The sequence below is a fragment of the Protopterus annectens genome, chromosome 12.part0 (assembly GCF_019279795.1).
Source record: "Protopterus annectens isolate FY-2018-M chromosome 12.part0, PAN1.0, whole genome shotgun sequence".
In the NCBI taxonomy this organism is placed as follows: Eukaryota; Metazoa; Chordata; order Ceratodontiformes; family Protopteridae; genus Protopterus; species Protopterus annectens.
In genome coordinates, this window is record NC_056746.1 from 187,864,461 (window position 1) to 187,880,432 (window position 15,972).

The following is a 15,972-nucleotide window of genomic DNA, read 5'->3' on the forward strand; positions in this document are numbered from 1 at the left end:
TATTGAACAGTGATTTTGGTATTATAAAATTACAGTATTAATTTAACAAAGTTCATAATGTTCAATAATGACAGTAGCAATTTTAAAATTTTTAAATAATTTTACAAGCAAGTTTTATGTAATACAATGAGTTTGTTGAGTGTAAACAAGGAGCACATACAAAAGGATACACTGTTATGCTGAAGCAGGAATTGTATGTGCATACAGCTTTAAAGGAAAAAAGTTTGGCGCCAACTTTTGAATTTAAGCTGTAGTGTTTTAAGTTGCAATGTTCTGAAGAAGCCCACATTGTGGTGGGTGAAAGTGCTTAACATATCTTCGTTACGCAATAAATTATATCTTTTTTAACAATAGTATGGAGGATTTTGTTCACTTATTGGTGATACCTTGGCATTTAGTACATTCATTGTGCTCAACCACAGTGTGGTTTTGATTCTTTAGAGGCCTCTTGCAGGGCTGCTGTTACTGTGTCTGTGCTTAGAAGGCATGTTTGGCTTAAGGAACAATCTTTGCCTGATCTGTTTGGCAATAAGGCTAAAGAAGTTCTTAAAAAGATGGACGATAAAGCTAAATCTATGCAAACTGTTAAAGATTTTTTACAAGTGCAACCTCCAAGCTTTAGTAGGCACTGGCCTACTAAGAATTGGTCCTTTCCAGTCGCTTCCAGGTCCTCTCAAACCAAACCCAGACACAGCAAAAGCCCCAGGTTTCACTCCCAGGGGACTCACAGAACTAGGCAGTGGAGGGCCTCCATTTTCAAATCTGGAAATAACAAGACTCCCCCCTATGGTAAACAGTCTCAATTACTTCCTTTTAAAATTTCCAAGCACTTATCTTTTGACTGCCCCTTTGGGGGGAAACATTGCTCTTCATGCAAAGAACTGGGAACTCATAACCCAGGACAAATGGGTTTTACATATAGTGTCCCAGGGATACAGATTTCATTTCCACATGTTGCCAGCACCAAATGGGTGGCCAGACCTGCCCCCAAATCAATGGGCAGAGGCTCAAAAACAAGTACTTTCCCTCTTAAGCATGGGGGCTATTCAACTGGTACCAGAAGAGGAAAAGGGACAAGGTTTCTATTCCAGGCTTTTTCTGGTACCCAGAAAAGACAAATCATGGCGTCCAATCCTGGACCTCTCTACTCTAAACACCTTTCTGGAGATTGCAAAATTCAAGATGCTGACTCTTCACCAATTACTTCCTATGCTAGGCAAAGACGCCTGATTGGCAACTCTAGATTTAAAAGAAGCATACCTGCACATCCCAGTCAGGGAATCTTGCAGAAGATACCTACGCTTCAAAGCAGGCTACTTGCATTATCAGTTCTCTGCACTGCCGTTTGGCTTGTCTACTGCGCCCAGGGTATTCATAAAGTGCCTGACTCCAGTTATTGCATTTTGCAGGCAAAGGAATATTCAAATATATCCATTTCTGGACGATTGTCTAATTCAGGCAGAAAACCAGGGTATACTTCTAAATCATCTGGCATTTGTAAAAAGGGTTCTAACTTGTCTGGGGTATGCCATAAATGAAAAGAAATCACAACTGATACCCTGTCAACAGATTACATTCCTGGATGCAAGCTTGAATACAACTGCCCAGATGGCTTTCCTCACGCCAGAAAAGAAATTTCATTTGGTAACTTACTTCAAACAAGTGGCCACAAAAACCCTGCTATCTGCAGGACAAATACTGCAAGCCTTGGGGTTCATGGCCTCCTGCATTCTTCTGATTCCATCTGCAAGACTGTGTATGAGGAAACTACAGTGGTATCTAAAAAGTCTATGGAGTCAACATTGTCACAGCCTGGAAACAATGATTCCTATCATACCTTGCCTACGACTGGAGTTCCTTTGGTGGGCAGAGGCCTGCCACCAAAACAAGGGACTGCCATTCACACTACCCCCTGCCGCCCAAACCCTTACTACAGATGCATCAGACTATGCATGGGGGGCTCACCTGGCAGGGAAGTGCACTCAGTGCAAATGGAACCCAAATCAAATGCACCTACATATCAATCAAAAAGAAATATTAGCTGTACAGAATGCTCTGACAGCCTTCAAGGACTACATTCTTCCAGGACAACTAATGGTAAAGACGGACAACACCACAGTTATGTGGTACATAAACAAGCAGGGGGGTACACATTCCTACCCCCTCTGCAGACTAGCCATGGCATTGTGGAACACAGCCTTGAGCTACCAAGTGCACCTACAAGCCCAATTCCTGCCAGGAAAATTGAATACACTGGCAGACGGACTAAGCAGAAACCTCATGGACCCACATGAGTGGAAACTGGAACCAAGGATTTTCAACGTGTTGACAAGCGAATGGGGGAACCCAGACATAGATCTACTTGCCTCACCCCAGAACTACCAGTTGGACAAGTTTTGCACAAGGACTCCTCACAAACAAGCCTGGAAAGTGGATGCTCTGTCCTTCAGCTGGAAGAACCTATCAGTCTACACCTTCCCCCCTCTACCTCTGCTCTCCAAAGTTCTACTAAAAGTCAAACAGGACAAACCAAGGATGATCTTGATTGCTCCAGACTGGCAGCGCCAACACTGGTACCCCCTCCTGCGCAGTGTTTCACAATTATCTCCATAGCACCTGCCTCAGACCCCTTCCCTGCTGTCTCAGCAGGAGAACCAAATTCTGCACCCTCAGCTTCAAACATTGAACCTTGCAGCCTGGCTAATCACTTAAATTCACCCTTATCATCCCTCAGCAAACCTGTGATGGATGTCATCTTGGAGGCAAGGAGATCTAGTACTAGAAAATCTTATGCTGACAAATGGAAAATATTGTGTGCCTGGAACCAGTCTTTAGGGTTGAGCACAGCAACACCCAATTTACCTCAGATTTTGCAATACTTAACTGAGATGCTTCACAAGGGCCTGTCTTTTTCCTCCATTAAAATTTCGCCTCAGCTATTTCAGCTCATTATAACACAGAACCTCCCCTCTTCTCTCATCCTCTGCTCAAGCAATATCTCAGAGGGGCAAAAAACTTGAGACCACCCAGGAGAGCTCCAACCCCTGCCTGGGACCTTAAGATTAGAGATTAGAATAGTAGCACTCTGCATTACTATTAGGGTATTATAACCCATACTGCCTTTGTGATAAAGTACCATGTTTGTCATTATATTCAGTGCGATATACATACATATTTTCAGGACTAATGGTCAGTTCTTTGGATCACCTAAGCTTATATCTCAGTTGTTTGAGCGTAACAGCACAGGTGATCCATTTTGCAGGAGGTTATGTACAAGCAAGACGCTATTGCTGGTATGTATCTGTGGAGTAGGTACTGTGATCTCATATTCTGTTGCAGAAAGAGGGAGACACTAACTGCCTGTCAGTGATTTCTTTTTCAACACAATATGCTGACTTGTGAGTGAGGATGATAAAGGAAGAGGAGTGCAGAGGCATGAAGGTACAGGAGGCCTGCCCTCCTATAAAACATTTGATGTATAGTTACATTTGCTTGTAGTGTTAGGATCTCTAGTACTTGTGACCTGAATTTCTGTTTATTCAGGATCACAACAACACTACGTTTTTTTTTCAACGTTTAGAAATTTAAGCTTTGATAAGTTCAGGAAACATAGTGGAACCATTTTTTTCAGTAGCTTGACCAGGAACCATGTATTTGCAGTGAATTGAAGGCCTTGAACGTCTTTTGGATTGTTACCATTAGGAATGGACATTAGCAGTGAATGTTTAGGAGGAGGTAACATTCTGTGAGAGAGGGATAGGTTTAAAATGTGAGTTAAAGGGAGGGCTGTTAGTGAAGTGTTCAGTTTGAGAAATGAGGAGTGCAGAGCTTTTAGTCTCAGATTACACTTTGGGTCTAATTGCCGCAGGAGTTATAGTGATGGTTTTAGTAGAAGCCTTCCTAAAGTAAAAGAAAGACCTGCAGATACCATCAGTGGAGTAATGCAGGCACATGGCATGTGGCTGGATTTGATTGTGAGAGTTATATTAAAAATATACTCCTTAATATTATTAAGAAAGGTGGGAACAGAGGTACTGATCAACTGTTTCTTTTAACTTAATGTCAGTACACCCTGTTAAGTCTTTTATAATTTTCCAAAAAGCTTTAAGACGATTAGCTAGGGCTGCTTTCTTTTTTCTTTAAATATTTAATTTTTGCTACATTTGTAATTGTGAGTCTGCACAAAGTGTTAAGGAATTCTTGATATGGGGTTGGGATTGCTGGTAACTTTTACATTGTCCTTTTCTTTTAATTTGTTATTTAGGACAGAGGTAGTTTATAGGCATTTATCACCTTAAGCCTATTACTGCTTATGGGATACATTGTTCTGAACTGTTATTTATTATTTATTATACAACGACCCCCCCATTAATATTCCAAAACGTGCACGCTGATTGGTCAGCGTGCACGTTGTAAATCAGACTTGTACTAATGGAAAAAGGTCCGGTCGCCCGGACTTTTTCCATTAGTATAAGTCTTTTTTTATAGCAACGGAAAACGCAAGATCTCTATTGCTTTTTACACACTGTCTCGCTATGTTAAAGGAGTTTAACATAGTGAGACAGCTTTAAAAAAAGCAATGGAGATCTTCCTTTCTCTGTTGCTTTTTTTAAAGCTGTCTCGCTATGTTAAATGGGTTTAACATAGCGAAACAGCTTTAAAAAAAGCAACGGAGATTCTATGTTGCTTTTTTTTAAAGCTGCCTCACTATGTTAAACTCCTTTAACATAGCGAGACACTTTGTAAAAAGCAACGGAGATCTTGCTTTCTCCGTTGCTTCCACCCACAGCTCTGATGTACTGTGTAAGCATACACATGCGCAGTACATCAGAACTGCCGCAGAATACCAGACAGCTGCAGAAGGGCAGCAAGGAGGCATTATACAATGCCATTATTTAAGAAAAGTAATTTTTTTTTTTCTTAAATGAAATGATCTGCATTTAGCTATTCCACAAGCTACTTGTATACAATATGCAGATGACTCTACACTCATTTGTACAGCTAAATCTTCTTCTGAACTACAGTCCATAACTCAGAAGGTGTTTAACACAGTAGAGTCATGGTTTTTAAAGCGTTGTCTCCTCTTGAATCCCAAAACAAAACAAACTCCTACTCTTCTGTCATACCCGCAAGTCTACACCACTTGACTTCTCAGTCATCTCTAATAATGGTATCCTCATTTCACCAGAATCCTACACTAAACTCCTTGGAATTACAATAGATAACAACCTTAACTTTGACATTCACATTAAAAACACTATAAAAAAGATAACAGAAGACTGGGCTCCCTATATAGGATTAGACCCTTCCTCACCTCTACAACTAGAACTACTATTGCCCAATCTCTTCTAATCTCCATACTGTTCTATGCCTCGCCAATCTACACTAACCTAACTAAAAGCAATTTGAGACAAACTAGCAAGCTCCTATAATAACATCGCTGGATTTGTCTCTGGTAACCCCTTCAGAACCCATCACTGTCACAATCTAAAACTACTTGGATGGCTTGAACTACAGAATCAGCTTCAATTTAACCAACTTACCATAGCCCATAAGATCCTCTATGATCCAAACAAAACTCCAATTCTCTCCAACCTTATAATCCCTTATAAAAATCTCAATACTTTACGCTGTTCAAATAAACTATTAGTTAGCATAAACATGCCCAACAACTTGGCAGGTGACTCACTCTTTTCGAACACAGTTGGCAAAAACTGGAACCTTCTTCCTAGTGAACTTACATTATACCTCTTCAAACAAAAACTCAAATTACACCTTAAAACACACTGGTGATGCACTTGTAGTAACCCTGACTAGATTTTCACCTCTGTTTATAACACTTCCTTGTGTATAACACTTCCTTGTTTATATACTAATCAAGATATGATTGTTTAGCTGAAACGAAAAGTTAACAGTAAAACTACTGTAACATCTAAGTATTTTTCTCATCTGAAAAGTCACGTCAAATTTTCTGTTTTTTGTCATTTTATGTACAACATAACATATTTGATTTAATTGCTATTTACTATTTTACTGTTATTTACCACCTAGTTAAGTACTATTTGTAAGCTAATTTATGGTAATCTTTAACCTTGTTATAACTGTGGTTAGTTTGGAGCTTTTCTCCCCGGGCCTCTACTGAAAATGGACATATATCCAGTTAGACTAGCCCGGTCAACAAATGTAAAATAAAATAAATAAATAAATAATGTCATTGTATAATAGCAATAACCCACTTCTGGGTGTGGGTAATGCTAGATTTACCCACGGTTGTCTTTGTTTGGCCACTTGGGCTTCGCCCTCGTGACCAAACCATACCAGCCGTGGGTAAATCCAGCATTACCCACACCCAGGCATGGATTATTGCTATATTATTTCACACCCTATTACACAAAGTAGTAGAAAGTAAGATGGGAGATGAGCAGTTGGGATTCAGATCAGGATGTAACAATACCGACTCGATGGTTGCAGTGAGACAGATGAAGAGAAGCTAGAATTGAGGAACAAGTCTAACTGAGCATTCCCATATGTGGAGAAAGCATATAACAAGGTACCAAGAAAGCTGTTTTGGGCAGTCCTGCAATGATTCAAAGTCCCAGAAACATTGGTAGAATTAGTACTGGTTATGTACAAGAACCCAATAATAGAAGTACAGGAAGTGTTTGGATTTGCAGAGGGGTTGCCAGTGGGAATAGGTGTGCATCAGGTCAGCTTTGTGAGTCCATTGCTTTTCATATTGGTGATGGACTACATAAGCAAACAGATTGGAGAGGAAAGATCAACAAAACTGCTGCATGCAGACAATGTGGCATTATAGGCAAACCCTGAACAAGGACTTTAGAAAATGATGAGGGAATGGAATGCAAAACTGAAGGTACATGGGATGAAACAGAATACATAGAAGACGTGTAATAGCTGCACATGGAAGAAAATAAGAAGTTGAAAACTGAGATAGAAGGGAAAATAGTGTAACAGGTTAACAGCTTCAAATATCTAGGAAGTCTGAATAAGGAGGTAAAAGCTAGAATCAGAGGGGCTGCAGCCAACTGGCAGACAGTGTCAAGAATAGTGTATGATTTTATTTTCATTAAGTCTGTGGACACTAAATACTTACAGAACGTACATTTTGAATTGGAAATACTTCCTCTGACAAGAATTACATATGCTACAGCAATTCTGAAACATTAGTCAGAGGAACTATTTTACATTAAAATATAGAAAACATAATAGTAATAAAAAGAAACAGAAAATGCAAAACAGTTTAATATATAGCACATTATTTAAATGCAGTAATGCCTTCCAGATAGATATTATCAGGGAAATGCCCTTTTAGGGTACTAAGGCCCTCCACCTACAGCGTAGGGCCTCACAATAGTTCTGGATGGGCATTATTTCCTTCATCACCATAAAGCAGTGTTCATGTTTAATAGCCTGTCAGCTTTCATAGTCATAGCCGAAGGTCCAGTGTAACAGCATTGTGATGCTGCTGCTTTGTATAAATTATTACCCATGGGAGGAACGACTTCTAAAGGTCTACCCTCAGGTGGGGGGTGAAACATACATTCGCAGTTTTGGGGAGGAGGCAGCAGTATAGGAGTATAAATACTTTATTGTTCTATTTCACTGTCACAGGGTATGCTTTGTGTATTAGTATCTTGGTTGCATTTATATATCAGAACTCTAAAGTTAGTATTCATGCATTTGCTTTTCTTTGTTTATGTCAGTGTCACATAACCATATTTATTCAGTGTGTTACATTGCTGTTCTTGTTTTTGCTATTTATAGGTTATTATTGATGCCTCCAAGATCACATTACTGTGTGCTAATACTGCATAGGTGGATTTTCCTGTTCCTTACTGCTGGGACATTTACCCATTTTTCTCACTTTCATTGTTCCTCCTCTGTATTCCCCTGCATTCTCGTTGCAGGCCTGCCTTGCCCAGTCAACAAAACAACACTTAACAACTGACTAGTAGGTATTCTACTTAACTTTAATCTGTTTCATTTCTCCAGCCTGGATATAGAGGTCAGGGCATCAGCAGCACCAGTAAATGAACCATTCAGTTGATCATGCTTTGCAAGAAGGCAGTCTGTCATTGGGTCAGTAATATTCTGTAGCTGAACCAATCAGAAAGTGGAACAGTCACACTGAAGTAGCAGATGAGCCACTGTAACAAGTCCTAAAAATTAGAATGATCTTAGTAAAGCAGAGCAGCTGAGTCGCCGTATCTAGAGACTTTGAAACAGTTATGGTACTTCACATTGTGTTATTACTTTAAATATTATGTTCACTGATTTAAAGAAGCTGTCGGTGATCTTTTTGAATGAAATTACATTACTCAGAAAGAAAAAAAAATGCCTTCTGTATTCTCACCACAGTGTGTCTTGCCAAAGAAAGCTTGTACTGCCTAAACCTTTTTCAAGTAATCCTAACAGGATGTAGTTGTTAGATACATAGAAACAAGCGGCACAAAAAAACTGTGTCCTAGTGTAAGTTTTCCTTCATTAAATCCTTCTCAACTAGGTGTATGATGACATCACTCTTGGCTTGTACATTTCTGTGCACGTCTGCTGGTACATTTGTCAGTCCCTTCATCTTGCTGATTCTTTTAATCTTGCAAAGTCTGGAAGAATAATTTAGGGACACATCCCTTTTTCTTTCCCTTGGAAGAAAAAGCTGAGCTGTAACCATACATACATTGCTTGCCTACCCTCTCCACTATCATACTAAGTTTGGTTCCAAACCTGAGTTGTCAACTGTACGGTTTGAAGCTCTGTCTCTGTATCAGTGACTCTTGCCATAAAGGAATTTGAAGATATTAAAGACTGCTTTTAATAATGCAAAAGTACGCAGTCACTGATTGATTAACTTTGGGTGTTTTACTGATTCTAAATTTAGGATTTCCGGGCATTCTGTTCAAAGAAGAATTTGCTCAGATGGTATGGTGATCGACTGGTCCGTTTAAGTACAGCTAACACATACTCGTACAATAAGGGTAAGGAGACTTAAATGTTCTTTTTTTAATGCTTTGTTAGAGGTGGCCTCAAAAGCTTTGAACATTTAATTCATATTTATTTATATAATAAATTCACCATTTATTAGTACAACTGAAAATCTGTTAAAACTTGAGTGACTTCTTTCAAGATTTCTTGTCACAGAAGGTTTTGGACACTGTATTTTGCTTTTATGTCATACCATTTTATTTCAGTGCATACATTAGGTAGAATTTAGGAGATATGCATTGCTGTGCGGTGCAAGTCTTGCACTGTTAGGAGTCAGATGCATGGGTCGCCAAGACATCCTTTGCAAAGTAGTAGGGAGGTGGAGTTTCTCAAGCAGCAAACCACAGCAAAACTGATCAGTACAACGAAGCTGTGGAAGGACAATGATAGGGAACAAGTATCTCTGCAACTGATTAGGGAATAGAGGAAAGTACATGCATGTATAACAAAGCCATGTATAAGTGTAGTTTGATGTACATTTGGTTGACACATGATGCTTATACAGAATGGTCAGTGAAAGATATGAGGGACTAAAAGAAAGTGTCACAGAAGACAAGGCAAACATAAGGTATCCCTATCCCCAGACAGATTGCAGCAGGGCTATAAGAAATATGCATATGACTGACACCATGAAATGCATGTACACAGTGAAGTAAGGCACACACACCAGCTGTAGGCACGTTATTCATATTAGTTGCATTAAGAGGTAAATCGTCAAGTACATTGTTCCTTAGCTGCAGTTATATCATTAAGGAATTTAGAATCATTCAGTTCAGATGAGCCACATTAATTCTGAATGGTGCAAGTTTGATGGAATTGAAAACTTGTATCTGTGTTGGGTAAATTAACAATGTTGTAAACTACAATGTTAGCAGATGGGATCTTGTAGTTTTGTTGGGGGACAGTTAATTGATTCCTTTTTTTAGTGAAATAAGATTACTAAGATCCCATTTAATTGACAGTTGCTGTGTTAGTGTTGCTTTGAGTGTTTGACATGAGAATTTTGTTTTGATATTAATGTGCTGTTGAGCTTTATTATTTTTTTTTATTTATTTACATGTTTTGCACTACACATTTCTGTTATGTTTTATTTTATATTTGGCATGCATTTGTACTTTTTACAGTAGTATGCTGTATATGTTGCAAGAACATTTCTTTATTTCTTTCATGTTTACTCTCACTCCCTTGTCATGTGACACTGGGGTTAGTATAAGTATGGTAGATATGTAGTAGGGTTGCCCTGTAGTACACACTAGATGTTCTTCGTGTTTCACTGTTGCAATCATCACACTTAGGATGTCTACCTGTAGGTAGCCCTCAGTCGGCCCAAATACCAGAGTCTTGGGATTTCTGCTTCGGATGCTGTCGCCTCATCCATGACATCAGGTCGTCAGGGGTATAAAACATGCAGCAGATGCCATTACATCAGCTTTTCTTGCCGTGCGAGTGGCCGAAGCAGAAGCACTTCGTAAGTGCCAGTCAGCAGCTACCTGAAATTTTCATTTTTTGAGTTTCAAATCTGAAGTCTTCTGAAGCTAAGTACCCTGTTGGGGATCCTTTTTTCTTGCTCTAACCGATGTCAGAAAAAGTTAACAACTGCCTTGCCCGTGGAAAGCAAATACCTCACAGAGATTTTCATTCTTACTGCATCACCTGTTTAGGCCCAGACCACGACGTCCCTTGCTGTCGGTTGTGTGCCTTGTTCAACGCCCAACTATTCGTTGTCTGGCTATTTTTGTCTCTAAATTCTTTCGCTGTCATTCTCCGTATTCCAAAATGGTGTCAGTAAGCCATCCGACTAACAACCTTCAGAAAAAACACAAAGAAAGACAGACAGACCACATAGGTCCAAAACTACCAACGATGCTTCCGTTAAGCTAGTTGCCAGTCCGCCAGTACATATTGAGGTGCTTTCATGCCCCTGTTACCCGCTTCTGCAGATTTGCAGGCCTCTACTGAGACCCATTCAGAGTCCGGTGTGCTGCAAGATGCTTCTTTGACTATGGAACTTGCGGATGTCTCTACCTTGGATGGGTCTGGAGACACTGTGCAGGCACCAGCTTCTGAGGGTGTATTCAGGCCTACAGACATTAATATTAAAGTAACGCCATCGTTTCCATCCAAAAGTTCCGAATTCCACAGGCCAAAACCTTGCACTACACCTAGAAAAACAATGACCAAACCATAGAATCAGGCCCATATGCCTCAAAAACAAATGCATAGAATGGCTGAAGACCTTATTACCTTAATTAGGGGAAGCCAGCCTTCCCCCTCTAACAGACCTAGAACTGATTTTCTTTCCGATTCTTCTGATCAGGAATTTGATATCTCTGCTCCTTCTGATTACCAGTATTTGCCCTTATCTACTTAATGAGGATTCTGATGCAGAGGATTCCATTCCCTCTGCTTCCCCTCCAGATTTTTCTTTCGGTGAAACCTTGCATACTCTTAGGGAGCATTTCCACTGGGAAAGCCAGGATTACTCTAAGTCCAAAAAGAGACTTAGGGAATTCTTACTCCTGCCTCAACACAGGCCTTTAGCAATCTCTCATGTTCTGGACATTGTAGATGATGCTTTCTTGGAATCTAACCTTACCCCAGACACTTTGCTTCCAGCTCCCAGAAAACCTGACAGGTACTACAGAATACCTGACTCTCACAAGTTCCTCTTCAAGAATCCTTCTGCGGATCCATTGACCATTTCCTAAGGACCAAAAGGCATTAAGGCTACTGCTGCCAAACATCCTACCCCTTCTGATAGAGATTTTAGAGCCTTAGACAGATGGGGTAAGAAGGTATACACTTCTGCTACTTTGGCCATTAGGGCTTTAAATTGCCAGTTTCATATGTTAAAGAATCAGCAGCATATTATGGGACTGCTTAAACAGAAAATGATGTTGATTCCTGACTGTGCTGAACACAAAGAATTGCAAGATTTAATGCATTCTGCAGAACAAGTTGGTAAACATACTTTGCAATGTGGTTTTGACGCTTTAGAAGCATCTTGCAGGGCTTCTGTCTCTGGGTCTGTACTTAGAAGGCATGCTTGGCTTAAGGAACAAAACTTGCCAGATCATGTTAAAGATAAAATGCTGGATGCTCCCTTACACCAAGACCGCCTTTTTGGCAACAAAGCAGAAGAAGTCTTCAAAAGAATGGAGGAAAAAGCTAAATCTATGCAAACTGTTAAAGATTTCCTACAAGTACGGCCTCCCAGATTCAGTAGGCATTGGACTTCAAAGAACTGGTCCTTTCCAGTCCCTTCCAGGCCTTCTCAGTCCAAACCCAGGAACAGCAGACCATCTAGGCTACAGTCTCAGACTACACACAGATCTAAGCAGTGGGGGGGCTCCCACTTCCAAAGCAGGGAGTAGTAAGCCACCCCCCTACGGAAAAATGACACAATGACTTAGCCTTAACCCTTCCAAGCCCTGCTCAACTACCTGCTCCCTTAGGAGGAAAGCTCGCCCTGCATGCAAAAAACTGGGAACTCATTACCCAGGACAAATGGGTTTTGAACATAGTTTCCCAAGGATACAGATTCCACTTCCACACACTACCAACCCCAAATGGTTGGCCAGACCTACCCCCAAATCAATGGGCGGAGGCCCAACAGCAGGTCCTCTCTCTTCTCAGTATAAGGGCTATTTAACCTGTCCCAGCAGAACAAAGGGGACAAGGTTTTTATTCAGGACTTTTTCTGGTACCCAGAAAAGACAACTCCTGGCGTCCAATCCTGGACCTCTCTGTTCTCAACACCTTTCTGGTGATTCCAAAATTCAAAATGCTAACTCTTCAACAGCTTCTTCCTATGCTAGCCAAGGATGCCTGGCTGTCAACCCCTGACTTAAAGGAAGCTTACCTGCACATTCCAATAAGAGGATCCTGCAGACAATACCTACCTTTCAGGGCGTGCTCCATGCACTTTCAGTTCTCTGCATGCCCCTTTGGCTTATCTACTGCACCCAGGGTGTTCACAAAGTGTCTAGCTCCAGCCATTGCATTTTGCAGGCAGAGAAATATTCAGATTTACCCATACTTGGACGATTGTCTGATTCAGGCAGAAAGCCAGGACTTGCAATTATTACAACACCTGGCATTCATAAACAAACTTTTAACCTCACTGGGGTACACCATCAACGAAAAGAAATCTCACCTAGTACCCTGCCAACAGATTGTATTTCTGAGAGCAAGCTTGGACACAGCTTCCCAGATGACATTCCTCACTCCAGAGAAACAGGTTTATTTGACAACCTACTTCAAACTATTGGCCACAAAGCCCCAGCTATCTGCAAGGAAAATACTGCAAGCTCTGGGATTCATGGCCTCTTGCATTCTACTAATTCCATATGCAAGACTGCATATGAGGAAACTCTAATGGTATCTAAAAAGCCTATGGTGTCAACATTCGCAGGACCTGAAAACAATGATTTCTATAATTTCTTGTATGAAGACAGAGTTCCTTTGGTGGGCAGAGGCCTGCTACCACAACAAGGGACTCCCTTTCACTCTACCCCCTGCCGCCCAAACCCTAACAACAAACGCATCAGATTATGCACGGGGGGCTCACATGGCAGGGCAGTGCATTCAGGGCAAATGGAACCCGAGACAGATGCACCTGCATATCAATCAAAAAGAAATGTTAGCTGTGCAGAATGCTCTGACAGCCTTCAAAGACCATATTCTTCCAGGACAACTATTGGTAAAGACAGACAGCACCACAGTTATGTGGTACATAAACAAGCAGGGGGAAACCCACTCGTACCCTCTCTGCAGACTAGCCATGGCTCTGTGGAACACAGCCTTGAGCTACCAAGTACACCTACAAGCACAATTCCTGCCAGGAAAACTGAATTCACTGGCAAACGACTTAAGCAGAAATCTCATGGACCCACACGAATGGAAACTAGAACCCAAAATATTTGACCTCTTGAGGAACAAATGGGGGACTCCAGAGGTAGACCTGTTTGCCTCCCCTCAGAACTACCAATTGGACAAATTCTGCACAAGAACTCCCCACAGTCAAGCTTGGAAAGTGGATGCCCTGTCCTTTACCTGGGAAAGCCTCTCAGTTTATGCCTTTCCCCTGTGCCTCTCCTCTTGAAGGTTCTACTAAAGATCAAACAGGACAAGCCAAGGACAATACTGATTACCCCAGACTGGCCACGCCAGCACTGGTACCCCCTCTTGCACAGTATGACACTGCTTCAATCATGGTACCTACCTCAGAACCCTTCACTGCTGTCCCAGCAGGCGGGCCAGGTTCTGCACCCTTAGCTTCAAACACTGAACCTTGCAGCCTGGCTAATTCCTTGAACTCTCTCTAGCATCCCTCAGTAAGCAGGTGCTGGATGTCATTTTGGAGGCAAGGAGGCCTAGTACTAGAAAATCCTATGCTGAAAAGTGGAAAAAATACTGTTCCTGGAGCCAGGCTCAGGGGGTGGACACAATGGTGCCCAGCTTACCTCATATTCTAGAGTACTTAACAGAAATGCTCCACAAGGGCCTAGCCTTCTCGTCAATTAAAATTGATGCCTCTGCCATTTCAGCACATTATAATACTGAGCAACCCCTCTTCTCTCACCCCTTGCTAAAACAGTTCCTTAGAGGGGCCAAAAATTTAAGACCCCCCAGGAGAGCTCCCACTCCAACCTGAGACCTTAACTTTGTATTGGAAAAGCCCACTCTTCCCCTCTTTGAGCCAGCTGCAACAGCAGAGTTGAAATTCCTTTCTTGGAAAACAGCCTTCCTTCTAGCCATCACTTCAGCAAGAACAGTGTCTGAATTACAGGCCCTTATGGCAGTGGAACCCTTCATTGTCTTCCATGCGGACAGGGTTTCCCTCAGGACTAATCCTTCCTTTATGCCCAATGTGGTGTCTAGTGTGGCCCTAAATTATTTGCCTACTTTTTCCCCTAATCCACAAAACAAAGGGGAATGAATACTGCACTCTCTGGACGTGCACAGACAACTTAGATTCTTTTTGGACAGGTCTAAGCCTCTCAGAAAATCTGAACAGCTGCTAGTTAGCTTTGCTGCAGGGGCAGAGGGAAAGGCCATTTCAAAGCAAGCCATTTCCAAATGGATAGCCCATTGCATTCATTTCTGCTACAAGCACCATGGAAAAATGACCCCACAGGGGATAAGATCACATTCCAACATGGCTGCATCTACCTCTGCGGCATTTCTCAGAGGAGTCCTTACCAGGGACATCCTAGAAGCTGCTACCTGGAGCTCTGTACATACCTTCACCAAGCATTACCACATGCCTATCTTTTCTAAATCCAGAGCTGGATTTGCCACTGCAGTCTTGCAGGGCTTAATAGCTGGCCCTAATGCTCTTTAACTTCCTTCTCCCTTCCTTAGCTTTGGGAATCAACCCAAATGTGATGACTGCAACAGTGAAGCACGAAGAACATAGTACAGTTGTGTACACGTAGCATAAATGTAGATGTTCGAGTGTATTCACTGTTGCAGTCCTGATTACCCTCCTTCCAGCCCCCTGACTTCTCTTGGCTCTACCTTTCCTTCTCGTTGGTATATTTATTTTTTCTTGTGTATTTGCTTTTTGATGGGGTATACCATACCATATAATTGCTTCCTATTGCGGGGGCACCTGATGTCTGGGGCAAGAAAAACTGATGTAATGGCATCGGCTGCATGTTTTATACCCCTGACAACCTGACATCTGGGAAGAAGCGACAGCATCTGACACAGAAATGCAAAGACTCTGGTGTTCAGGCCGGCTGAGGGCTACCTGCAGGCAGATAACCCAAATGTGATGACTGCAACAGTGAATACACTCTAACATCTACATTTATGGTAAGTCTACACAACTGTATTTTTCTACTCCAGGCTGTTCCCAGGAAAGAGAACTCTTGGCACCCTATTCTGGATCTGTCAACCCTAAACACCTTCCTGGTGGCACCAAAATTCAAAATGCTTACACTCCAGCAGCTCCTTGCTATG

At 41.5% G+C, this 15,972-nt stretch overlaps 1 protein-coding gene across 6 annotated transcripts in view; it reads left to right on the forward strand.

Annotated features, from left to right (window-relative positions):
• JMJD8 (jumonji domain containing 8) overlaps positions 1–15,972 on the forward strand; it is a 446,128-nt gene that overhangs the window by 157,702 nt on the left and 272,454 nt on the right. For all 6 annotated transcript variants that reach the window (XM_044089222.1, XM_044089224.1, XM_044089223.1 and 3 more), the window contains one exon: positions 8,900–8,996. In XM_044089222.1, coding sequence (XP_043945157.1) covers positions 8,900–8,996 — 97 coding nt within the window. The remainder of the gene's footprint in view (positions 1–8,899; positions 8,997–15,972) is intronic.